Below are 25549 nucleotides of genomic sequence, written 5' to 3'. Positions count from 1 at the left end.
GGTCCGTTGATGTTAGGGTTATGTGAGCGCCCAAGTCCCGTAGACTAATCAATAAATAAAAGTAGTGTATACAAACGAATGTGTTAAAGCAATGGTCCATTGACTTTAGGCATACAGTATTGTATGTGAGCGTCCAAGTCTCGTAGCCAATACAGCAAAACCCATGGGAAGGGATCACTGCTTACATTTACACGTGAGCTTGTGTCTTTATCAGCAGGCATCGTGGCCAAGTGGTGAAGTATCCCGCGCCCCGTGCTCAGAGTCCCGGATTTGATTCCCAAAGTGCGAATGCATTTGTTTTTTTTTTGTTTTGTTTTTCTTCTTAACACTTTATCAATAATTTTTTTTATAACCTTCATGTATTTAAGAACCTTACATTCAATAGAATTATTCACACAGGAAAAGTGTTTCCATAACTAACTGTCGGGGCGTCTGACACGCAAATCCGTAGCACAGCACAGTACTGTACTGCTTAATGTACATTCACTCTGGCCCTCTGTTGTCCTTTTCCCCCAACCAAAGCGATTTGTAGTATCAGCCTTTCATTTACATACTGTGTTGGCAATTTATTGACTGTAAGCTGGCCTCTGTCTGAAAAGATCAGTCTCTTAGCGGAGAGGGAGGGGGGTGGTGGGGGTCAACCAGCGGAGTTCAGAGACTTGTTGAAAATATTCATTCTTTGTTGGGACCCAAAAAAAGAAACCAATAAATAAAAATATTGTATACAGACGCAAACGAACGTGTTAAAGCAATGGTCCATTGACGTTAGGTTTATGTGAGCTATTAAATTAAAATGGACTTAAAACTTAATATCTCCGGTTGTGGGGGTCCAATCGGCTCAGAACTTGGTTCGTATGGAAGGGGAGACTATTAGCTACCAGAGGATACCGACCCCAAGTTTCTGTGACTCCCCACAAGGCTAATGGCCATGGGGGGTATGACGTAACGGGCCCATTATAGTCTATGGGAAAATGGATCCACTTTGCGCCCTGATATCTCTGGTTCTGGGTGTTTCGGAGACTCGAGAATGGTACCATACAAAAGAGGAGACCCTTGGCTTTCTGGGCAGACCAGCCACTAGATTATGTGACACTGTAAAGGAAAATGTCAAGCAACAGTGTGTCGGTCCCCTCCAATTGTTCGCCCAGCTTGCATGGGATGCAGGGTTTCTGGCTAGATAGAAAATACTGTACAGAGATGCTAAGCATGGTGTTTTGCCATCCAGGAACTTCGGGAGGAACTTTTCTCTCTCCCCATTATACTTATAAAGGTAACACTTGCCGCTGTAGCCTTTAGTGCAGAATACATTAGAAGCTGTTCATGCTATTTAGGACTAAAGGCTACAGCAGCAAGTGTTATCTTTATAAGTTAAATGGGGCGAGGTAAAAACTCCTCCCTAAGTTCCTGGATGCTAAAACACCATGCTTAGCGTCTCTGTACAGTATTTTCTATCTAGCCAGAAACCCTTCATCCTGTGCAAACTGGGCGGACAATTGGAGGGGACCCGACACACGGTTACTTGCCGTTTCCCTTTTCGGTGTCGCATAAACTAGTGGCCGGTCTGCCTTGTGTCCAGGCACGCTGCGACTCCAGGATCGGGACTAACGCTATAGACAGCATAGATGAGCGAGGCTCTTTCTGTATGCCAAAGGGCAGGCCGACTAGCCATGTAGCTCCTCTGCCATGGTGACAGAGAAAGTCACCAAGGCTGTGAGTGGAATGAGGGTTAGTCTGTGATCATCGGGATCAGATTTGAGTGAGGTTAGTTTAGGTGCAAGAGTGCGTGTCTCTGGCCCTGTAGCAACTGCACTCATGGTAACTACACCCTTGTCCTCCTTATATTTAAGAACTACCTTTCTAAGCATAAAGAATGTATCCTTATGTGTCTCTTTAAAGTGTAGCCAATAGATAGGTTTTAGAACTGTATAAATTACTGGTATATCATGCCTAGCAACCCACTACTATTGTACTTGGACAGGCTAAAGAGAGAATGGTCCTTGGTAATATATTGGCATGTATTTAAAGAATAAATAATCACCTGTTTCTCTATAAAATTGCTGCAAAGGCTCATTTCTTCACTTTTCTTTTCTGACCGATAACGTCAGAAGATCTGTCTGGTTCTTAAAAATTTGTAATTTCAACTTCTCAATCTGATGACCATTTCAGTATTTTCAGCACACTGACGTAAGAGAGAAATTTGTAAAGTGGTTTCTCACCAGTGTTTTTGAAAAGTGGTCCTAGTAATCCTCATGACAACATTTTAACTCTAGGGGATAGATTTACTACGGTGTGAGTTTTTTAGAAGTGGATATGTTGCCCATAGCAAGCAATCAGATTCTAGCTATTATCTTCAAGAAGCAGCTATAGCTGTCAAGTGGAATCTGATTGGTTGCTATAAGCAAGACCTCCACTTCTAAAAAAAAAAACAAAAAAAAACAAAAAAACCTCACACCTTAGTAAATATACCCCTAGGTGTCCAAACATGTAAAGGCTTTGTCATTGGTCCATGGCTGTAGACATCTGTGTAGTCTTCGATTGATTTAAGGTTGTGGTCAGCTGCTGTTTCAGTCAGTAACATCTCTAAGCCAATAGACTCTATGGTCAGAAAGGGGTAACCTTACATTTTGCATGGCTTGCCTTCACCAGGGATAAGCATTTTGAACCAATGCTACAAGCGTTGTGCAGACCTATATGTAAACTATATGTACTGACGTGTCAAACATTTTCACTTGTAGGTCCAGTTTATACCAAAATCAATGAAGAAGAAACTGAGAGAGACCAACCACAGCAGCAACAAACCTGTAATGATTCACCTGTGGCCATAGACTCCGTACTCTCACCCGAAACACAAAATATACAAGCATCAGAAGAGGAGTCTTCCTTAGTAAAAGATTCCATGATCTCTCCTGACGAAGCCGATAACGCTCCCTGTGGTGAGCAACCATTTTAGTCACTATTTAAAAGCTAAGTGATAGACATGTCATTTTGTCCAAATAATGTTTTTTATTTATCTTACATTTGAAATCCTCACTGCTTTTGCATGAACCTATTACGGTGTAGATTTAATGTCTTATACTAGACATTATAGATAGGGCTTACATCAGGTATTAATAATGTGAGATAACTGTGGCCTTAACCTTGCTGTAGTAAATCTATGACTTGTAAATTCTCAATTATTTTGCCAAATTATACTTCATTGTTTGTTATAGTTTCTAAGGTGAAAATACCATCTTTACACACTTTGTGGGCTGATTCATGGACGGACACAGGATCGATATTCACACAGTTCCACGATATTCGGAAACTGCACATGCACAGAACCCTTATTGCGCATATGCAGACTGGGTCCTTCATCCTCACCCTCAGTGCGGCTGCAGACGTCAGATGAGTGATGGTCTGCAGCCGTTTGGAGGCGGCAAGTGGCTCCATTTTGTGAGAGCGCCGAGGCCAGGGTCTGCTTCTTATGACACAGACTTCATGGTCTCTGTAGAGGAATTGCTGTGGTTATTCTGCATCCTCGTATAAAAAATCAGCTACTGCACAGTATTTATTCTTTCTGCTGCGGGTCCACAAGTCTGGACAATGGGGTGTAGAGTAGGATCTTGATCCGAGGCACCAACAGGCTCAAAGCTTTGACCTTCTTCCCAAGATGCATAGCGCCGCCTCCTATATCACCCCGCCTCCCAGCACAGGAGCTCAGTTTGTCAGTTGGTGCTGCAGTAAGCAGGCACTTAACAGAGGGGCTGCTCCAAGCAGCCCTGAGAAAAGCTTTTTATGAGGTAAAAAGTGAAGACTTCAAGGGCAGCAGCGTTGGTAAATGTCTTGTGACATTCACTGCTGCAGCTCCAGCTCTCCCCAGCGGCGCTGTACACTCCCGAGACCTGGTTGCCGGGTACCTACAGCGGAGGCTCCGGTTTTCTTCATGTTAGACACACATGGCTGGGGCTCTCCAGGATGGCGTGGCCGCGCTTCGGGAGGTGGTAAGCTCGCGGGACCCGGTCTTTATCGCCATCCGGCGCGGTCAGTGGGAGGTGGGCCGCGCGCGCTGGCGGTGGACACTGTGGATACAGGCGATCCCACTAGATCACCAGTGCATGAGCGCAGGTCAGGTTTTCTCTTAAAACCGATTTTAATATCGCCCACAGTACCCGGTGGTTTTGCCAGCAAGGGGGATAAGGCTTAGACCTGAAGCCCCTCCCCCAGCCCCAGGGCGCCATTTCCAGCAAGTGTTCCCGCCCTGGAGCTGCATATCTGTCTTTTCCTCACTCCCTGTCAGTGTCTGCGGCGCCATTACTCCTCAGCTCACTGTTCCTGGGACTGCTTTGGCAAATCCTCCTATGTAAAGCCGCCTGGTTGTCAGCGCTGTGCCTTTACATGACACTTAAGTATTCTACCTGCCTTTTTAGTCAGTGTTAGTAAAAGAGAGTGCATTTAGTCAGGGGTTTATAGTACAATTACCCTGTTATATACATCCAGTTCTTACTGTGTAGTGTTATACTATTGTTATATAGCTGTGTAAGCTAGTTCAGTGCTGTATTATTGTCTGTAATAACCTCTGCATTGTATAAACTGTGACTATCTGTGTGTGCATTTGATAGCTGAGTGGTGTCCATTTCGTGTCTTTCACTCAACTTGCTATCCCTATATTCTATAACCTGAGGGGGCTTGCTGCGTCAGGTGTTATTTAATATAGGATTTTCACAAAGATATACTGTATTACGTATTTTTCCCTGTGATTTAGTCACCATATCTCTCCTTTATCTCTGCTGGTGCTGACTACACTGTGCAGGGGTTTGGGTTTAGGGATATAGTGCTGCTAATAATTGTACTGTGTTACCTCATACTGCAAGTAATATCATGTCTGCTTCTGAGGGTAACGGTTCTGGGGCGGAACACACTGCTGGTGTTGCTGAAGCCACAGGCACATATGGGGAGAATATAGCAGCTGTGGGCTCTGGATCTGGGGGCTCCTTGCCCCCCAGTGGGACTGTGGCAACGGAGGCACATACTGACCCTTTGTGGGCCGCTTTTTCCACGTTTCTGCATACGCTAGTTCATAAACTAACACCCCCTATGGGACCCCCAATGCCGGTACAACCGTATGTGGTCCCTGCAGCTAACCCGCCGTGGGCGGACGATTTATCTGCTCAATTAAAGAAGTTAAACCAGACCCTGACTGCTAAAAAGTCTGACCATCGCTCGCCTAAGTCCAAGAGGTCCTCTAAGCGAGTGCTCGTCTCCTCACAATCCACTGCTGTCACTGACACCTCGTCTGATGAAGACAGCACATACACTGACCCCACAGGTTCTGACTCAGATACACCAAAAAAGGGTAAGGAAAGACAAAAGAAATCCTCCTAGGTGGTCAGAGTGAGGTAAAACTTGTTTAATCACCTTCTGACGCTTGAACCTATCTGGTTTCTTAGGAGGAACGGATGGCTCGGGATCATCCATAATCTGCAGAATTAACTTAATAGCCTCCAAAAGATCAGGAACATCCACATGTGAACTACCCTCCCCATCAGCCGTATCTGAGTCAGAAAGGTTTGTCAGTTCTGCACTAGCTGTGTGCTGTATAACCACACCTTAATGTCAACAAATATGATTATGGATATAAGAATACCAATATACACAATGCTAATCGTCAATTCTTAAGATAGCACTTTACTTATTGGTGGTGCTCCCAAATACTTTTGTAGATTAACTACACCAAAAAAGGGAAAGGAAAGACAAAAGAAATCCTTTTTGGGAGCACTCTTAATTGAAAATTATAATGATATTAGATCATGATATACAGTATGATGATGTAAAAATGAATAATCTAAAACTTAACATTTATTCTGTTCCTTAAAATATCGACCAATTATGGTCCAAATATTACTTTCTATAATACAATATATAAAGATAGGAGGGTGAAAATAAGAGTGAGTAGTAAAGGACTGCTCCACCAGTGTTAAATGAGCATTAAGGTGATCATCTTGATGATATCCACAGTGCCTGGTATTCCTAAGTGGTCCCCCTTCAAAGTACTAACCAGGTCTATCCTATCAGCTTCCGAGGTTAAAGATCGGGCTACTTTCAGAATAGTACGACCTTGAATAGTAGAAGATGATATATGAAGGAAGAAGAACCCACTTCTGCTGTCTGTACTGAGCCTGCTAACGCCACTGGAGAAAATGACCCCCAGGCTTTTCCAGATGAGAGAGTGATGGAAAAGAGAACCCACAGCTGTCTTAGAGGTAAAGTAGAGTTAAACTGCAGAGATTTACTGTAGAAATTTTTCTCCCCCCTTGAGTGGGGGATGAAGAAAGAAGGAAGACAGGAGCACTTCTGCTTTCTGTTGTGACAGCAAAATGTACGCTAAAGAGGACGGAGCCCTTTCTAGCACTGCTGTCAACCAGATGAGAGAGTGAAGAAAAAGAGAAGAGAAAAGAGGGAGGAAAGGAAAACTGTAGCAAATAGGGGATGTTCTGATTAGTACTGAATAGCATGGAAGACAGCATTTGTTGTGCTGGTGTTTCAGAGAGAATCGCTGTTGTTCACACACTGATAATTTCTGTTATATCATCCATATTATTAATAATAATCCCATCGGCTAATCAGACAAAAGGTAACAATTTTTATAACAATTTTTGTGAAAATATACAAGCAAGACTTCACCTACATTTCATTTAAGTAATAAATCAGGAGGAAATTTCCTCAAACATATGATCTGCAAGAAAATAATTCATTGGATCACCTGTAATGGGTCAGTGTCAAATTCCAAAATCATTAGACTAATTGATATTCATCAGATCATGAATTAGATATGGTGAGGACTTTAACATTTACAAGGGTGCTAATCAGCAGAATAAAATAGACAGTCCTAGAACAAAGTCTTAAGCAAGACAAATGCAACATATGTAGCAGTGTGAAGATACCCAGTCCTAAAACAAAGTCTTTTGCAGGACAAATGCAACATATGTAACACAAAAAGTTGATAGATGTTCATCAGATCACAAGTTAAATCTTGTAAGGAAGTTGACACTAAAACAGTGCTAATCTGCAAAATAAGCAGTCCTAAAACGCTTGTCTTTTACAAGACAACCGCAGCATATGCATCAATACGAGAATAAACAGTCCTAGAATGAATTCTTTAATAAGACAAGTGCAATATATGCAACAATATGGTAAAGCACCTCAATAGTAATGAGGGGTGTATGGAAATAGACATGGGACTCCAATAGTGGTCCCAAATATATAATGTGGGAGAAGAGAGGGGAGAGCAGGAGCAAATATAGCCGTATATGCCGCTCAAACCCATTTAGATGTCGGCATTTGTCAATCTCATCCCCTCATTCGGCATTGCCTGCTTCCACCTGACCTCACATGCCTTTTACACACATAATGGTGCAGCGGCTGCTTGAAAGAAAGGGTATAACCGCAAAAAGCAACTTATATGACAAAGCACCTCTATATAATATGTGCAACTGGGCATAGAGCTCCAATGCTAGTCCTAAGTATAAATTGAGGGAGGAGGGTGCAGGGACAGGTATAGCCGTGTATGAGCACTGGGTTGGTGACAGATGTAACTTTACCACTCGCCGCTCTAAACCCGTTTAGATGCCGGCGTTTGTTGGTCTCGTCTGCTCAATCAGCGTGGCCTGCTTCCCCCGACCTCATACACCTCTCACACACACCGAGGTGCAGCGGCTGCCCAGTCCGAAGACAGGGGGCGTGGCCGCACGACGTCCTTGATGACGTCAATCCCGATGTACGTTTCACCACTGGGCTTGTTCACGGGAGCCTCTGAACACAGGCTCCCGTGAACAAGCCCAGTGGTGAAACGTACGTCGGGATTGACGTCATCAAGGACGTCGTGCGGCCACGCCCCCTGTCTTCGGACTGGGCAGCCGCTGCAGACATATGGGCAGCGGACTGGGCAGCCGCTGCAGACATATGATCTGAACGCAGGCTCCCGTGAACAAGCCCAGTGGTGAAACGTACGTCGGTATTGACGTCATCAAGGACGTCGTGCGGCCACGCCCCCTGTCTTCGGACTGGGCAACCGCTGCACCTCGGTGTGTGTATGAGGTGTATGAGGTCGGGGGAAGCAGGCCACGCTGATTGAGCAGACGAGACCAACAAACGCCGGCATCTAAACGGGTTTAGAGCGGCGAGTGGTAAAGTTACATCTGTCACCAACCCAGTGCTCATACACGGCTATACCTGTCCCTGCACCCTCCTCCCTCAATTTATACTTAGGACTAGCATTGGAGCTCTATGCCCAGTTGCACATATTATATAGAGGTGCTTTGTCATATATGTTGCTTTTTGCGGTTATACCCTTTCTTTCAAGCAGCCGCTGCACCATTATGTGTGTAAAAGGCATGTGAGGTCAGGTGGAAGCAGGCAATGCCGATTGAGGGGATGAGATTGACAAATGCCGACATCTAAATGGGTTTGAGCGGCAAGTGATAAAGTAATATACATATGTCACTCCCCAGTACACATATACGGCTATATTTGCTCCTGCTCTCCCCTCTCTTCTCCCACATTATATATTTGGGACCACTATTGGAGTCCCATGTCTATTTCCATACACCCCTCATTACTATTGAGGTGCTTTACCATATTGTTGCATATATTGCACTTGTCTTATTAAAGAATTCATTCTAGGACTGTTTATTCTCGTATTGATGCATATGCTGCGGTTGTCTTGTAAAAGACAAGCGTTTTAGGACTGCTTATTTTGCAGATTAGCACTGTTTTAGTGTCAACTTCCTTACAAGATTTAACTTGTGATCTGATGAACATCTATCAACTTTTTGTGTTACATATGTTGCATTTGTCCTGCAAAAGACTTTGTTTTAGGACTGGGTATCTTCACACTGCTACATATGTTGCATTTGTCTTGCTTAAGACTTTGTTCTAGGACTGTCTATTTTATTCTGCTGATTAGCACCCTTGTAAATGTTAAAGTCCTCACCAGATCTAATTCATGATCTGATGAATATCAATTAGTCTAATGATTTTGGAATTTGACACTGACCCATTACAGGTGATCCAATGAATTATTTTCTTGCAGATCATATGTTTGAGGAAATTTCCTCCTGATTTATTACTTAAATGAAATGTAGGTGAAGTCTTGCTTGTATATTTTCACAAAAATTGTTATAAAAATTGTTACCTTTTGTCTGATTAGCCGATGGGATTATTATTAATAATATGGATGATATAACAGAAATTATCAGTGTGTGAACAACAGCGATTCTCTCTGAAACACCAGCACAACAAATGCTGTCTTCCATGCTATTCAGTACTAATCAGAACATCCCCTATTTGCTACAGTTTTCCTTTCCTCCCTCTTTTCTCTTCTCTTTTTCTTCACTCTCTCATCTGGTTGACAGCAGTGCTAGAAAGGGCTCCGTCCTCTTTAGCGTACATTTTGCTGTCACAACAGAAAGCAGAAGTCCTCCTGTCTTCCTTCTTTCTTCATCTCCCACTCAAGGGGGGAGAAAAATTTCTACAGTAAATCTCTGCAGTTTAACTCTACTTTACCTCTAAGACAGCTGTGGGTTCTCTTTTCCATCACTCTCTCATCTGGAAAAGCCTGGGGGTAATTTTCTCCAGTGGCGTTAGCAGGCTCAGTACAGACAGCAGAAGTGGGTTCTTCTTCCTTCATATATCATCTTCTACTATTCAAGGTCGTACTATTCTGAAAGTAGCCCGATCTTTAACCTCGGAAGCTGATAGGATAGACCTGGTTAGTACTTTGAAGGGGGACCACTTAGGAATACCAGGCACTGTGGATATCATCAAGATGATCACCTTAATGCTCATTTAACACTGGTGGAGCAGTCCTATACTACTCACTCTTATTTTCACCCTCCTATCTTTATATTGTATTATAGATAGTAATATTTGGACCATAATTGGTCGATATTTTAAGGAACAGAATAAATGTTAAGTTTTAGATTATTCATTTTTACATCATCATACTGTATATCATGATCTAATATCATTATAATTTTCAATTAAGAGTGCTCCCAAAAAGGATTTCTTTTGTCTTTCCTTTCCCTTTTTTGGTGTAGTTAATCTACAAAAGTATTTGGGAGCACCACCAATAAGTAAAGTGCTATCTTAAGAATTGACGATTAGCATTGTGTATATTGGTATTCTTATATCCATAATCATATTTGTTGACATTAAGGTGTGGTTATACAGCACACAGCTAGTGCAGAACTGACAAACCTTTCTGACTCAGATACGGCTGATGGGGAGGGTAGTTCACATGTGGATGTTCCTGATCTTTTGGAGGCTATTAAGTTAATTCTGCAGATTATGGATGATCCCGAGCCATCCGTTCCTCCTAAGAAACCAGATAGGTTCAAGCGTCAGAAGGTGATTAAACAAGTTTTACCTCACTCTGACCACCTAGTGGATATAAGTCAGGAACCCTGGCAAAGCCTGGGTACGAAGTATGTGCCTCAAAAGAAGATGCTGGCTCGCAATCCCCTCGCGCCAGAGCTGTCTAAGAATTGGGAAACGCCTCCTCCAGTAGACTCACATGTGGCTAGGATGGTGGTTTCCTCAGCTCTACCTGTCACTACCGTCACGTCTTTAAAAGAGCCTACGGATAAACGTGTCGAGGGTTGTCTAAAAGCAATTTACACCCTCACGGGTGCTGCACAAAGGCCCACTATTGCAGCTACATGGGCGGCAGAGGCTATTGAAGCATGGGCCTTGGAGTTAGAAGCTGAAATCTCCTCTGACCATGCTAGACAATGCTTGTCATATATTGTCACAGCTTCTCGCTATATTAAAGAGGCGGCTTCTGATGCCGGTATCCTAGCAGCCAAGGCCTCTACTATGTCAGTCCTGGCTCACAGGATATTGTGGCTGAGATCCTGGTCTGTGGATCTGGACTCTAGAAAAACCCTGGAGGCACTCCCTTTCAAGGGGGATATTCTGTTTGGGGAGGACTTAAATAAGATAGTGGCTGACTTGGCTACTGCCAAAACTGCCTGTCTGCCTAATACAGCTCCTTCTGTGTCGAAGGCCAAAGGCACGTCCTTTCGCCCCTTTTGTCCTTCAGGTAAAGCAAAAGGTCAGGCGTACCATAAGCAGGCCCGCACTTCCAAACCTGGTAAGCCGAAGCCCAAAAGAGCCTGGGCTGCCCGTCAGCCAGCAGCCAAGGCCGCATGACAGGGCGGGCCTCCCCCTGGGGGATCCCAGGGTGGGGAGCCGGCTTCTAGGGTATACCCAGGAATGATTGAAGACCACTTCATATGCCTGGGTACGGGAAGTTGTCACTCGAGGTTACGCCATAGCCTTAAAAAACCGACCCCCTCATCGATTTTGCCAGACAGGCGTCCCGTCGGACCAGACAAAGGCAAACACTCTGTATTCGGTGGTACAGACCCTCCTGGATACAGGAGTCGTAGTACAGGTGCCTCTTGCTCAGAGGGGCCGGGGGTACTATTCTCCGCTGTTTCTAGTCCCGAAACCGAATGGGTCCTCCCGGCCCATTCTCAACCTCAAGGCACTGAACAAGTTTGTGAAGGTTTCCAAGTTCCGTATGGAAACCTTTCGCTCTATAGTTCTGGCCTTGGAACCTGGGGACTACATGGTTTCCCTGGACATACAGGATGCTTACCTGCATATTCCTATAGCAGTGTCACATCAACAATACCTGAGGTTCGCTATTGGCAACCTCCATTACCAGTTTCGGGCGTTGCCTTTTGGTTTAACAACGGCTCTGCGTGTCTTCACCAAAGTTATGGTGGTGATGATGGTGGTACTCCGCCGTCAAGGGGTCAGGATACTGCCATGTCTGGACGACTTGTTAATCCTGGCAAAATCCCCAGATCTTCTCCTTCATCATCTGGATATGACGGTCCGGTTTCTACAAGCCCACGGGTGGCTCATCAACTGGAAGAAATCCTCCCTGGTCCCTGGTCAGAGCATGGTGCATCTGGGAGCGCTGTTGGACACTCAAAACCAGAGGTTGTTCTTGTCTCAGGAGAAAGTCCTGAAACTTCAGGACAGGATTCGTTGCTTCCTTTCTCGTCCGCAAGCGTCGATACATTCTGCAATGCAGATGCTGGGCCTCATGGTATCAGCATTCGACATGGTGGAGTATGCTCAATTCCATTCTCGCCCCCTCCAGAAGCTGATTCTAGCCAAGTGGGACGGCCTGCCTCACCGGATCAGGTCTCAAATGATCTCTTTGACTCCGGAGGTCCGTCTGTCGCTGCACTGGTGGCTCCAGGACCGACAATTGTGCAGAGGCCGTCCCTTCTGGATATCCAACTGGGTCCTGTTGACGACAGATGCCAGTCTAAGAGGTTGGGGCGCGGTGCTGGAGCAGCACTCCTTGCAGGGTCGGTGGACCAAGGAGGAATCTCTCCTCTCGATCAACATTCTGGAATTGCGGGCGGTCTCCAATGCGTTGAACCTAGCCCAGCATTTGATTCAGAACCGTCCTGTTCAAGTACAGTCAGACAACGCCACCACAGTGGCTTACATAAATCATCAAGGCGGCACTCAAAGCCGTTTGGCAATGAAGGAAGCCTCACGGATTCTACATTGGGCAGAACGCCATCAACCGGCAATGTCGGCAATATTAATTCCGGGAGTCCTGAATTGGGAAGCAGACTTTCTCAGTCGTCAGGACGTGCATGCCGGCGAGTGGGGCCTCCATTCAGAAGTGTTTCAACTCCTCGTGGAAAGGTGGGGTCTTCCAGATGTGGATCTGATGGCGTCTCGACACAATCACAAGGTTCCGGTCTTCGGAGCAAGGACAAGGGATCCTGAAGCAGCATTCGTGGATGTGCTGGCAGTGCCGTGGAGGTTTCGGCTGCCGTACGTGTACCCTCCGGTGTCACTCCTGCCCAGGGTAATTCGGAAGTTCAAGCAAGAAAAAGGAAATCTGCTTTTCATAGCTCCGGCGTGGCCCAGACGGCACTGGTTCTCAGACCTGCAAGGCCTATCGTCAGAGCGTCCACTTCTACTTCCACAACGCCCAGACCTCCTCGTTCAGGGCTCCTGTGTCTACCAGGACCTAGCCCGGCTGTCTTTGACGGCGTGTCTCTTGAAGCTTCTGTCTTAAGAGCTAAGGGTTTTTCTGAAAAGGTCATTAAAACTATGTTGCGGACCCGGAAACCGGCCTATGCTCGGATTTACCATCGGGTCTGGCATTCCTACTTTGTTTGGTGCGCATCTAACCATTATGACGCTTCCAAGTTTTGTACAGCCAAACTTTTGGCTTTTCTACAGCAGGGCCTAGATTTAGGCCTGCGTGTGACCTCCCTCAAGGTTCATATTTCTGCCTTGTCGGTGTGGTTTCAGAGAAAAATTGCGACTTTACCTGATGTTCATACTTTCACTCAGGGTGTGTTGCGTATCCAACCTCCCTGAGCCTGTGGCTCCTTGGGACTTGTCGGTGGTTTTGGAGGCGTTACAAGAGGCTCCATTTGAACCTCTTGGTTCAGCTGACCTTAAGTGGCTTTCCCTTAAGGTGGTGTTTCTGTTGGTTATTGCCTCTGCTAGAAGTGTGTCGGATTTGGGTGCCTTGTCTTGTAGTTCCCCATATCTGATTTTTCACCGTGACCGGGCGGTTCTTAGGACTCGTCCCGGATATTTGCCTAAGGTGGTTTCTTCGTTCCACCTTAATCAGGAGATTGTGTTCCAGCTTTTGTCTCTCCTGATTTGTCTCCCAAAGAGCGGTCTTTGGATGTGGTACGGGCTCTCCGTATCTATGTGAAGAGAACAGCTTCTGTTCGAAAGTCTGATTCTCTCTTTGTTTTGTTTGGATTTCACAAACGTGGCTGGCCTGCTCACAAGCAGACCCTGGCCAGGTGGATCAGAATGGTGATTGCACATGCTTATGTGAAGGCTGGTCTGTCAGCTCCTGTTCACATTACGGCCCATTCTACTCGGTCTGTTGGACCTTCTTGGGCGGCCCAACGTGGTGCGACCCTTGATCAATTGTGCAAGGCGGCTACGTGGTCCTCCGGGAACACGTTCATAAGGTTCTATGCCTTCGATACTGCCGCTTCCCAGGATGCTTCCTTTGGATGCCGGGTTCTTGTGCCCGCTACAGTGCGTCCCCTCCCATAAGGAACTGCTTTAGGACATCCCCATTGTCCAGACTTGTGGAGCCCAGTGTACCCCGCAGCAGAAAACGAGTTTTATGGTAAGAACTTACCCTTGTTAAAACTCTTTCTGCGAGGTACACTGGGCTCCACAAGGCTCCCACCCTGACGCACTTAGCTTCTTCGGGTTGATATGGCATTAGCCGCTGACACTTCTCTTGTCGTGAGAGTGTGGTGCATGTGGCTACTAACCGTTGTCGTCTCTTTTCCTGCTACTGCATTGGGCTGGTTAACTAAACTGAGCTCCTGTGCTGGGAGGCGGGGTGATATAGGAGGCGGCGCTATGCATCTTGGGAAGAAGGTCAAAGCTTTGAGCCTGTTGGTGCCTCGGATCAAGATCCTACTCTACACCCCATTGTCCAGACTTTTGGAGCCCAGTGTACCTCGCAGAAAGAGTTTTAACAAGTGTAAGTTCTTACCATAAAACTCGTCATTTCTGTAAAAGTACCGACATTCAGTTTTGAATGGGATTTGGGTTTAGATTCTGTTTTACATTAGATTTTGCTTTTAGTAAATCTCCACATTGCAAAATCACCAAAAACCCAAAATTGAACATTACATAGCACATAAATCACGTTGCTTTTGTGTTTTGTATAAAAACCATAGTGACCTGGATGTTTCAGCCTTATAATTAGGCTTAGGTTTTGCATTATTTAACTACACAGGATACCTTTTTGCGCAGATATAATCCCTAATGGGCTTTTAAAAAAAAAAAAAAAAAAACTTTTATAATAGTATTTTGGAGTGATTCTCCTACTATAGAGACCCAAACCGCACCACGGTGATCAGTAGAGGTTCCACTATTTGTAAATTGTGGGATTTGTAAATACAGTGAATGGTGTAGTTCTCACAGGCAGGTTCCCCTCCAACGTGATCCCTGGTAAGGGAAGTTATTTAGTAAATTTAGATTTTTAACCCATATAAATCTTTAGTACATATGCTTTCTTTGTGTAGCCTGTTGCTTATATTTTACTTAATACTGTATATCAAAAGCATGTTTCAAAATTTTTACAATTATTATACTACATTTAGTAATTAAGCATTTACATAGGTGATCTTCACACCAAAAATGATGAAGAGCATTCACAGGAAAAGGACCTGCGGGATCATGAGACTAGTAATGACTGTCCTACGGACACTTTAATCTCTCCAAATAAACCGAACATACCTGCGCCAGAGGAGAACCCTGCTCCAAAACAGGGAGAGGTTGACCTTTCCCCTCCTCTTCAGGCTGAGGACCATCATTGTGGTAAGAGACCACTTGAGTAGAAACTTTTGTTTGTCAGGTGGGGGCATAAGTGTGGATATGGTGTGATAAGTACAGCCTAGTACAGATGGAGAAGGGAGGGACTGGCAGGAATACTAAAATAGGTAATATGGCTGAAGATGAGTGTACAGAAGAGCATGTGATTGAGGAAGAGATGAGATAAGAAATAAAGGGAGGAGAGGGGCAGATTGGAGAGAGAGAAGGAAACTGGTGGCATGAGGGAAGGATAGGGGATTGGGAACCAGAGGATTAGGGGATTAGTAATAAGGAGGGGAGGTTTATGGGGAAGCAGGAAACTGGTAGGAAAAGGAGGGATAAAGAAGTACCTCAAAAGAGAAGCACCTGAGAGGGGGTGAAGGATGTGAATGGGTAAGAAGAGTAAGGGGGGAGGTGGTGAATAGCAGCGGTAGTATATATCTTTATCTAAATCCCACAGATCGGATCTCCTAATAAAATGAAATACCTGTCCCTAGTGCTAATCCTGTGACCACTGACTTTCTGCTATTGATGGCACGCCTAGCTCTTGATGATGTTAATAATAATTAAGACCTGGTAATCCGACGTTCTGGTTTAATAATAAATTGGTTATATTTTATTGCATTAAAAAGTTGATTATCATGGTTTAATCAATAAACTCCCCCCCCACCCCATAATTTATGTTGGGTGGACAAACACCCATAAACTTGTACACAAAAGCGAATGGGAACGAATCTATAATAGATTTATTTGAACTCACCAACTGTTGTCATTTCCTGTATTTCCCAAAAATGATTTTATCTTCATGTTTGTTCTGTGTACATTTTCTACTTGCAAACGCTTTTCTCATACGTCCTAGAGGATGCTGGGGTCCACTTCAGTACCATGGGGCATATACTGTTCCGCAGGTGCCATGGGCACTTTAAGACTTTTCAAAGGGTGTGAACTGGCTCCTCCCTCTATGCCCCTCCTCCAGACCTCCGTTTAGAAAATGTGACCAGGCAGACTGGATGCACTCCAGGGGAGCTCTACTGAGTTTCTCTGAAAGACTTTGTTAGGTTTTTTATTTTCAGGGAGAACTGCTGGCTACAGGCTCCCTGCATCGTGGGACTTAGGGGGCAGAAGTAGGAACCAACTTCCTGAATAGTTTCATGACTATGCTTCTGGCTGACAGGACACCATTAGCTCCTGAAGGGAACTGAACGCTAGCTGCGGCTATGTGCTCACTCCCACAGCCCGCCGTCACCCCCCTTACAGAGCCAGAAGACAGGTGAGTGTAAGAAGAAAAGGATCTTCAGGGGGGCGTGGCTTGAGGCCTAACTGAGAGGAAGTGTCCCAAGAGAGCTCCTGCAGATCCAAACCCCTATAACCCCTCAAATAGGCTTTTACCCCACCTGTCTCTCCCCTATACCACCCCACAGTTGCCCCTGCTAATTAGGGTACTAAGGGAGTGAGCTGCAGAGCCGGAGCACGGGCTTGTCCTGTGCTTGCGGGTTGCGGCCTTCCCTGAGAGACGAAGCCGGGGCCTAAATTTATTCATACCCCCGCCCAGGATCGCCCACCGCCCGGCCGCTGAAACGCTGCCCCCAGACTTACCCTTATCATTACACCACCTACCCCTTGCCTGGGGAGGCCTGACAGGGAGGACGAAGGAGTAACGTGTGCTCCTGATAGTGCAGGGCCGGAGCCGAACTGAATTGCGGAGCTCCGGTGGCGGCGGCCATATTGGGTGTGGCGTCTGACGAGACGCAGACGCTACACCGCTCCAAGAAGCCTGCTGGCCGCTGTAATTGACGGGGGGGACGGGCGGAGGCCGCTGAGGGGCCTGGGAGCATTTAACAGCGCAATAAACCCCTGGGGGCACCGCTATAAATCCCCATAAGAAGCTACACCATATATCAATGACGGCGGCCATCTTGGTTGTGGCAGACCAGGCAAGTCCTATATCACCTGCACTCTGCTGCCCCTGCTGGAGATGTGAAAACACAATCTCCCTATTATCACAAGAAATCTCAACCCAGCAAAATCTCAACCCAGCAGCTGATATTTCTTATCTCTTACATCACATCTCTTACATCACATCTTATACAACCACGGAAAAGTGTGTTATAAAGCGGTACGCTCTCCCGTGGACCCCTCTCACTGTCTTCATCGGTTAATAGGACCAAAGACCTATAAATTATGTGATTTCACGGATGCCTGACTTCCCCCTCACCCGGACCAACTGTTGAACACGTAACATCCAAGTGGACCGTTCTTGTTACCACTCCTTAAACGGACGTTTTACTTTCACCAGATATTATGAGCAGAGCGAACACCAGAGCAAAAAAAACCGGTGCTTCTCAAGATATCTCACAACACTTCTCACGCCGGGAAAAACCGTCAGAAGCTTCATCTCCATCCTCACCGATGCCAACCCCCATCATGGATCAGACGGATGCACCCTCAACTAAGGCGGACATCCAGTCCCTCCAGAACACGATACTAGACCTTAAGAGTTCATTTACGACAGCTCTCCAGACAGCGATCGGGGAATTAAAATCTGACGTGGCGGCTCTGGACTCCCGCACAACCGCGTTAGAATCACGGGTGGACCACCAACAAAATCTCCACAAACAAGTGGGGGAGGACATGAGCTACCTATCCAGTGAATTGGAAATCCTTAAGGATAAGGTTGAGGACAGTGAAAATCGCGAAAGACGGAACAACTTACGCATCCGCAATGTTCCGGAATCTATCACAGCCTCTGAATTAGAACCATACCTCCAACGCTTGTTTCTACACCTGGTTCCGTCACTTTCAAATTCTACCATCTCGATAGAGAGAGCTCACCGCGCCTTGAGACCTAAACCAAAGGACTCGGAGCCTCCCCGCGATGTTATTCTCCGATTTTTGTCCTTCAAGATTAAAAATAGCATCACTCTGGCGTGCAGAAATTCAACCTCGATTTTATTTGAAGACTCCCGGCTTCAGATTTATCAAGATCTGTCACCAGTGACCATTGCTAAGCGACGTGATTTACGCTCTGTTACCTCCACACTGCGTGACAATGGTTATAAATATCGCTGGGGATTCCCTTTTCGCCTCATTGTGGAGATTGATGGCAAAATTTACACCATTCGCTCTCCTGATGATGGGGACAAATTGCTTCGAAAGTTGCAGCTGACCCCAGCTGCTACCTCATAGACGAGAAGCTCCTGCCGTTTAATTTTAATGTTTTTATAACGTTTAATCTACTCGATTTTGTTCGCAATCTTGCTCAACTGTTATGTAAGCCCTGTTTTAGGTTCCGATCCATACGCAATTGCGCATTAACTCTCTTCTTAGAAGGGTTCTTGCTGACAGACCTTTATGCCTCACGTAGTACTATGTTGTCGTCTCGCTGGGTTGGTCGGCAGCTGGGAGCCATTGCCGTATACATAGATTAATGGAATGTATCCTTTTCCGAAGCCGTGAGGGCTGTCTCTGGCGGCCGACCTGCCCAGCGATCTTACCATTGGTTTTATTGTTAACACTAAATTGTTACTATTTGTTATATGATCACTCATACTATCGGGTTCTATAGTTCGGAATATCGCGCCCCTGAAGTAGATCTTAGGTTGCTACACAACGGTCCGCCCGACCCGTTCATTAGTGGTTTCGGGTGAGGGGCGTCAGTGTCCTATCTTGATACCTCCTCCCCCGAATCTTAGGGATTAAAGTTATTATCACGCATAGAGGGGCAATACCCTCGTCTGTTATATTGTATTTGTGTCCTGCCAGCGAGCTCTCTCACTTTTCTCTTCTTTGAGAGCTCAACCTTGGCAGCCGAGTATCCTGCCTACTGGATACTACGTCTGCTTTATTCCTTTTTTTGTTCTTCTTTCTTCTGTTCCCCTCCTCTTATAGACCCCGATTACAGTCCACCTGTATATTGACACCCCTGTAACCACAGAAAGTTTGTTTAACTTAACTAACATTGTTCGTACACAGAATTATATACTCCTATTTTGCTTTTTTTTTTTGTTGTTGTCTCTTTCGTCCATATTAGCAGAGTCCGGGACCCTAGAGATCTCCAGCGAATTACCCCCTCTTCAGCTTCAAACATGCCGCTAAAATGCCTGTCCATTAATGTCAAAGGGCTGAACACTCCCCAGAAACGCTCTCATCTCCACAGATCTCTCAAGACATTAAAAGGTGACGTGATTTTCTTACAGGAGACACACTTAAAATCAGATTCCCATCCCTCCCTGACATCTAAATAATTTCCTATGGTCTGGTACTCCAATCATACAGCAAAAAAACATGGGGTGGCTATCTTAATAAGGGGGTCCGTCCCTTTCCAATTCCTAGACTGTAAGCACGACAATGAAGGCCGATACGTAATGGTGAGAGGTAAAATTGGACACGAGGAGGTTACCTTGGCTAACCTGTACTCTCCAAACACTGCCCAATCCAAATTCTTTCGTAAGTTTTTTCACGAACTTTACTCATATAGACGAGGTAAAATACTTGTTGGTGGCGATTTCAACATGACTCTCACGGGCATGGACAGGTCCGGCCCTTTGCGTAGTAGTCAAACCCCAAATTCCTCCGTATTACACAGGGGCATGGCCGAGGCTGGTTTGTTCGATGTCTGGCGATTCCTTAACCCGACCACCAGGGACTATACCTTCTACTCTAATCCGCACGATGTGTACTCTCGTATTGATATGTTCTTGAGTTGTGCACCTCTCTCCCGCACCGCTCGCTTTTCCTCGATAGTCCCACTTACCTGGACAGATCACGCAGCTTTAACTGCGACTTTTGACATTTTTGATATCCCTGACGGTAGACCGACATGGAGACTAAACGAGACACTATTGAAGATCCCTAAGTTTCAGGACTTAATTAAGACAGAACTTCGGGATTATTTCGCGGTTAATGTAGAAGGTGACTGTAATATAGCCACTATATGGGAAGCCCATAAGGCGGTTATCAGGGGATCCATTATCCAATATGCATCCCGCCGTAAGAGAGACCGAGAAAGCCAAATTGCCCTGTTAACGGATAATATTGCAACATTGGATCAAGAACATAAACGCACATGCTCTAAAAAAACTCTAGCCGAACTTTCAAAAGCACGTGATGACCTACAATCTCTCTTGGCGGAGAATATTGAGCGCTCGCTTCGATGGGCCAATCAATCATTTTACGATAAAAGTAACAAGGCACATACTTTATTAGCTAACCAATTACGTGCCAAAAAAGCTAATCAATGCATCCATACTATTAGACAACCTTCAGGTAACATTACCTATGACCCCAAAACAATTAATGGTATCTTTTATGACTATTATAGGACACTCTATAACCTTGATCCTCCGTCCGACCCCTTAGCACAAGCCGATCAGGCACAACAATATTTAGATTCATGCGCTCTCCCTCGTATAGACGAGGAAACTAATTCTGCTCTCAATGCTGATATTTCTGCTGAGGAAATTGAAGCGGCTCTGAAAACCCAGAAACCTTCGAAAGCACCCGGTCCGGATGGCTATCCGATGGTGTATTACAAAACCTTCGCCCCGCAACTCATCCCTCATATGGCCTCCCTGTTTAATAAAATATTACGGGGTACGCCCTTCCACACTGACTCCACGACGTCCCGCATTATTGTAATCCCGAAACCCGGAAAAGATCCTTCGCATTGCACAAATTACAGACCCATATCTTTGATAAACACCGATCTCAAACTCTTTGCCAAAATACTAGCAACTCGCCTGAACGCTGTGTTGCCATCATTAATAGATCCTGACCAAGTGGGATTTATCCCTGGCCGTCAGGCCTCGGACAACACCAGACGCACTATTAATTTGATTCACCAAATAAATTCGACGAAAACACCAGCGATTGCCTTGGCGCTAGACGCCGAAAAGGCATTTGATCGCATTTCCTGGTCCTTTTTGTTTTCTACTTTATCTACGTTCGGCCTCCACGGTCATTTCATCACTGCAATAGCGGCCCTCTATTCCAACCCCTCATCTATGGTCCTGACCAATGGACTAAGCTCACCTCGATTTAATTTGAAGAATGGTACGCGTCAGGGTTGCCCTCTTTCACCCCTACTTTTTGCTCTATGCATCGAACCTCTTGCGGCCCGTATTAGACTTAATACGGACATTGGGGGGATTACAGTGGGGCAGAACTCATACAAAATATCTTTATTTGCGGATGACGTGCTCTTGACTTTATCTAACCCTTTGATTTCTCTGCCTAACCTACAAAAAGAACTACTCCTATATGGTTCCCTCTCTGGTTACAAAATAAACCACACCAAATCTGAAGCCCTTGCATTTAATATCCTACCCCAGACCCACTTGATTCTAACCTCCTCTTTCCCTTTCATTTGGAGACCCTCTGCTATCAAATATCTCGGCATATTTATTACTAAATCCTACACCAGCCTTTACCAGACTAACTATGTTCCTATGATTAAAACTCTCACCCAAGACCTGGATAAATGGGACAGATTATTTATTTCATGGATTGGACGGATTAACGCCCTGAAAATGAATCTCCTTCCCCGTATTCTTTACCTATTTCAGACCATTCCGATAATGGTGCCCCGTGTGACTTTGACCTCATTGCAATCATTGTGCAACAAATTTATTTGGGCACACCGTAAATCCCGATTAAGACGAACACTGCTGGCCAAAAGTGCTACCTCAGGCGGATTGGGATATCCTAACCTCCAGGCCTATTTTAATGCCTGTCACCTTAATCATATGGTGTCCTGGCATTCCCTCCAAGGGAACAGAAAATGGGTCGATATTGAGAACTCAATGTACCAGGGCGTCCCCCTCGACTCTCTTCTATGGCTCCCCAGGTCCCGCAGACCAGCCTCGGCCTACTCAATCCCCACGATTAATTTCACCCTTGGATTATGGGACAAACTCCGCAGCACCTACAATCTAACCTCACACCCCTCACCTTTAACACCTATCTGGGGACATCCTGCCTTTCCCCCAGGCTGCGAACGAAAAATGGCGGCTCCATGGCAATCACAGGGTGTCACAAGATTTATCCATGTTAAAGGCCATTCAGCACTGACCTCTTTTGGAGAATTTCAAGAACGCCTTGGTTTGCCACCCTCGTGCCATTACCATTACATCCAAATCCTTAGCTTTCTCAAATCTCAGCTTAAAACTACATCTTTGAAACCACCCACCTCCTTTGAACATATGTGTTTACTTTCAATTGGCAAAAAAGGGAATATCTCAACGATATACAACTCTATTCTGACCCCAGACCCCCCTGACCGTGAATCCCATGAATTAGCCTGGGAATCAGATCTCTCCCATCCGTTGGAAGATGATCAATGGGAAGAAATCAGAATGCGCATTGCTAAAGCCTCCATTAATGTGGCACTCAGAGAAACATGCTATAAGGTCTACACCAGGTGGTACTTAGTTCCTTCCAGACTTCATTCCATTTACCCCACGACATCAAATCTGTGTTGGAGACTCTGTGGAGAGGAGGGCATCTTTTTCCACATATGGTGGACGTGCCCCTCTATTCGCCCCTTTTGGAAAATGGTAGGAGCACTTATTGCTCAAACATGCGGACATAATCTAGACCTCTCCCCTGAAACTGCTCTTCTGCATGCTCCCATACCATTGCTACCCAAACCCCAAGACAAGCTTACCATGTTACTTTGCATGGCGGCTAAATCTCTGATCGCTAAATGCTGGAAAGACCATAAACCTCCCTCCAAGGCATTACTGATGACCAAGATTAATTATATTGCCAGTATGGAATATATTACAAGCCTGAGGAACAACACAGTGGCCCAGTTCCACAACATCTGGTCTCCTTGGTACCTCGCTCGGTCTTTATTGATGCCCGGACTCTGTTGATATTGCTAATTATGCTAATACCTATATCACTTCTGTTGTCCCCCCCTCTGTTATAAATACAGTGGACTGTTCCCATCCTCTTGCCTCCCGATATGCAATTTTTCCATTGTTTCCCCTTTATTAAGATATACTCTCTAGCCTCTTCTCTCCCTCCCTTTCCTTTTGTTTTCCTACTCTTACTCTTCACAAGACTACACTCTGTTTTGGTATAAATTTTATACTATATCTGTATAATAAAATGAGAAAAGTCAGATACACATGTAGAGTTATGCAGGGCACAAATTACTAATACCTACTGGCCTATAATTCCATGAAAATGTCTCTATTGTTTTGATTTGGTATGTAAAATGTTTGTTTTCATGTTCAATATCATTACCCTGCACAAGTTTGTTCTTGCTACTGTTTTGATTACTGACCAACCTCAATAAAAATTCTAACTTTAAAAAAAAAAAAGAAAAGGATCTTCAGACATCGTGGCGGCTAAAAGGTACCGCGCAGCGGGTGGGAACGCTGTGCGCCATGCTACCCATCACACACAGGCACTGCAGGGCGTGGAGGGGGCGCCCTGGACAGCATGAAACCTAGTAAAACTGGCAAATAAAGGGGCATAAGATGCTGAGGCACAGTCCTACCCCCGCCAGTATAAAAAATAACCTCATAGATGCTGAGGAGAAACGCGCCATTACGTGGGCGGGGCTTCCTCCTCAGTCAGCCAGCACACTGCTCAGCGCCATTTTCTGTCCTTCCAGGAAGAACGCTGGTCCTCCTCCACTGCTGAACCAAGTATCGGTGCAAAACGGGGGGGGGCACAGTGGAATTTGGTGCTTTATATTGTGCGATTGCCATTATAAAAGCGCTGCATGTCAGTGGGCATTTTGTGTTTCACAGACAATTTATTTCTGGCGCTGGGTTGTGAACTGGCAAATCCTATCTGTGTCCTTCTGACAGATTTTACTGTGTGTCTGTCCCCTATAAGTCCCGGAGTGTCTGTGGTGTGGTTGTGCACGTGTGTGACATGTCTGAGGCAAGGAGCTCTTCCCCTGAGGGAGCCATTTTAGGGACACAGAGTTGTAATGTGGTGGCGCTGCCGGCACACCACGAGCCTGAATGGGTGAAAGAATTACGTGATAGTGTGAATCATATCAGTAAGAGATTAGATAAGTCTGAGTCTCATGCAGAGAGCTGGAGAAAATCAGTGGAAGATGTGATTTTTCATAGTTCTGCCTTTTCATCCGCAGGCGACCACTCTGGGTCACATAAGAGACCATTTGCACAAATAGTCCATACTGATACTGACACGGACTCTGATTCCTATGTCGACGATAGTGATTCCAGGGGGATAAATCCTAAATTGGCAAAAAGCATTCAATACATGATTGTTGCTATAAAGGAAGTTTTGGAAGTTACGGAAGCCCCTCCTGTACCTCAGGAGAATGCTTATTTTTATAAAGAAAGAAAAATGTATGTAACTTTCCCTCCTTCTCATGAGCTAAATACTCTATTTGAGGGAGTTTGGGTAAACCCTGAAAAGAAATTTCAGATTCCCGAAAGGATTCAGGTTGCTTATCCTTTCCCGGCAGAGGACAGGAAAAGATGGGAGTCACCCCCCATATTAGACAGTGCCCTGTCAAGGTTAACTAAAAAGGTGATTCTTCCTGCACCTGGGACGGCTTCACTGAAAGAGCTGGCAGACCGCAAGTTGGAGACTGCGTTAAAATCTATTTATGTGGCCAATGGTACGTTGCTCAGGCCCACCATTGCTTGCGCGTGGGTGAGTAGGGCTATCGAAAAATGGTCAGGTAACTTGTCATCGGAAATTGACACGATAGATAGAGACGAGATGCTCCTAACGTTAGGTCATATCAAAGACGCTGCTGCATACATGCTAGAAGCTATGAAAGATATTGGACTCTAAGGTTCAAAAGCCACTACCATGGCAGTATCAGCTCGGAGGGCGTTGTGGATTTGCCAGTGGAATGCTGATGCAGATTCCAAAAGAAATATTGAGGCTCTCCCGTATAAAGGTGAGGCCTTGTTTGGAGATGGGCTGGATGCGTTAGTCTCTGCGGCTACCGCAGGTAAGTCGACATTCTTGCCTTATGCTCCTGCACCGGTGAAAAAGACACATCACTCTCACATGCAGTCCTTTCGGCCCAACAAATACAAAAAGGCCAAAGGTTCCCCCTTCTTTGCAGGTAGAGGAAGGGGAAAGGGAAAAAAATCTGCAGCGTCTCCAGGATCGCAGGAGCAGAAATCAACCCCTGCTTCTGCCAAATCTGCAGCATGACGCTGGG

The 25549-nt window shown here is 45.5% G+C and overlaps 1 protein-coding gene across 3 annotated transcripts in view; it reads left to right on the top strand.

Annotated features, from left to right (window-relative positions):
• NEK1 (NIMA related kinase 1) overlaps positions 1 to 25549 on the top strand; it is a 344019-nt gene that overhangs the window by 202762 nt on the left and 115708 nt on the right. For all 3 annotated transcript variants that reach the window (XM_063920623.1, XM_063920622.1, XM_063920624.1), the window contains 2 exons: positions 2736 to 2933; positions 15190 to 15387. In XM_063920623.1, coding sequence (XP_063776693.1) covers positions 2736 to 2933; positions 15190 to 15387 — 396 coding nt within the window. The remainder of the gene's footprint in view (positions 1 to 2735; positions 2934 to 15189; positions 15388 to 25549) is intronic.

This window comes from Pseudophryne corroboree, chromosome 1 (genome assembly GCF_028390025.1).
Source record: "Pseudophryne corroboree isolate aPseCor3 chromosome 1, aPseCor3.hap2, whole genome shotgun sequence".
NCBI lineage: Eukaryota > Metazoa > Chordata > Amphibia > Anura > Myobatrachidae > Pseudophryne > Pseudophryne corroboree.
Note: the sequence above shows the minus strand (reverse complement) of the source record. Positions and strands in the feature narration are given on the sequence as shown.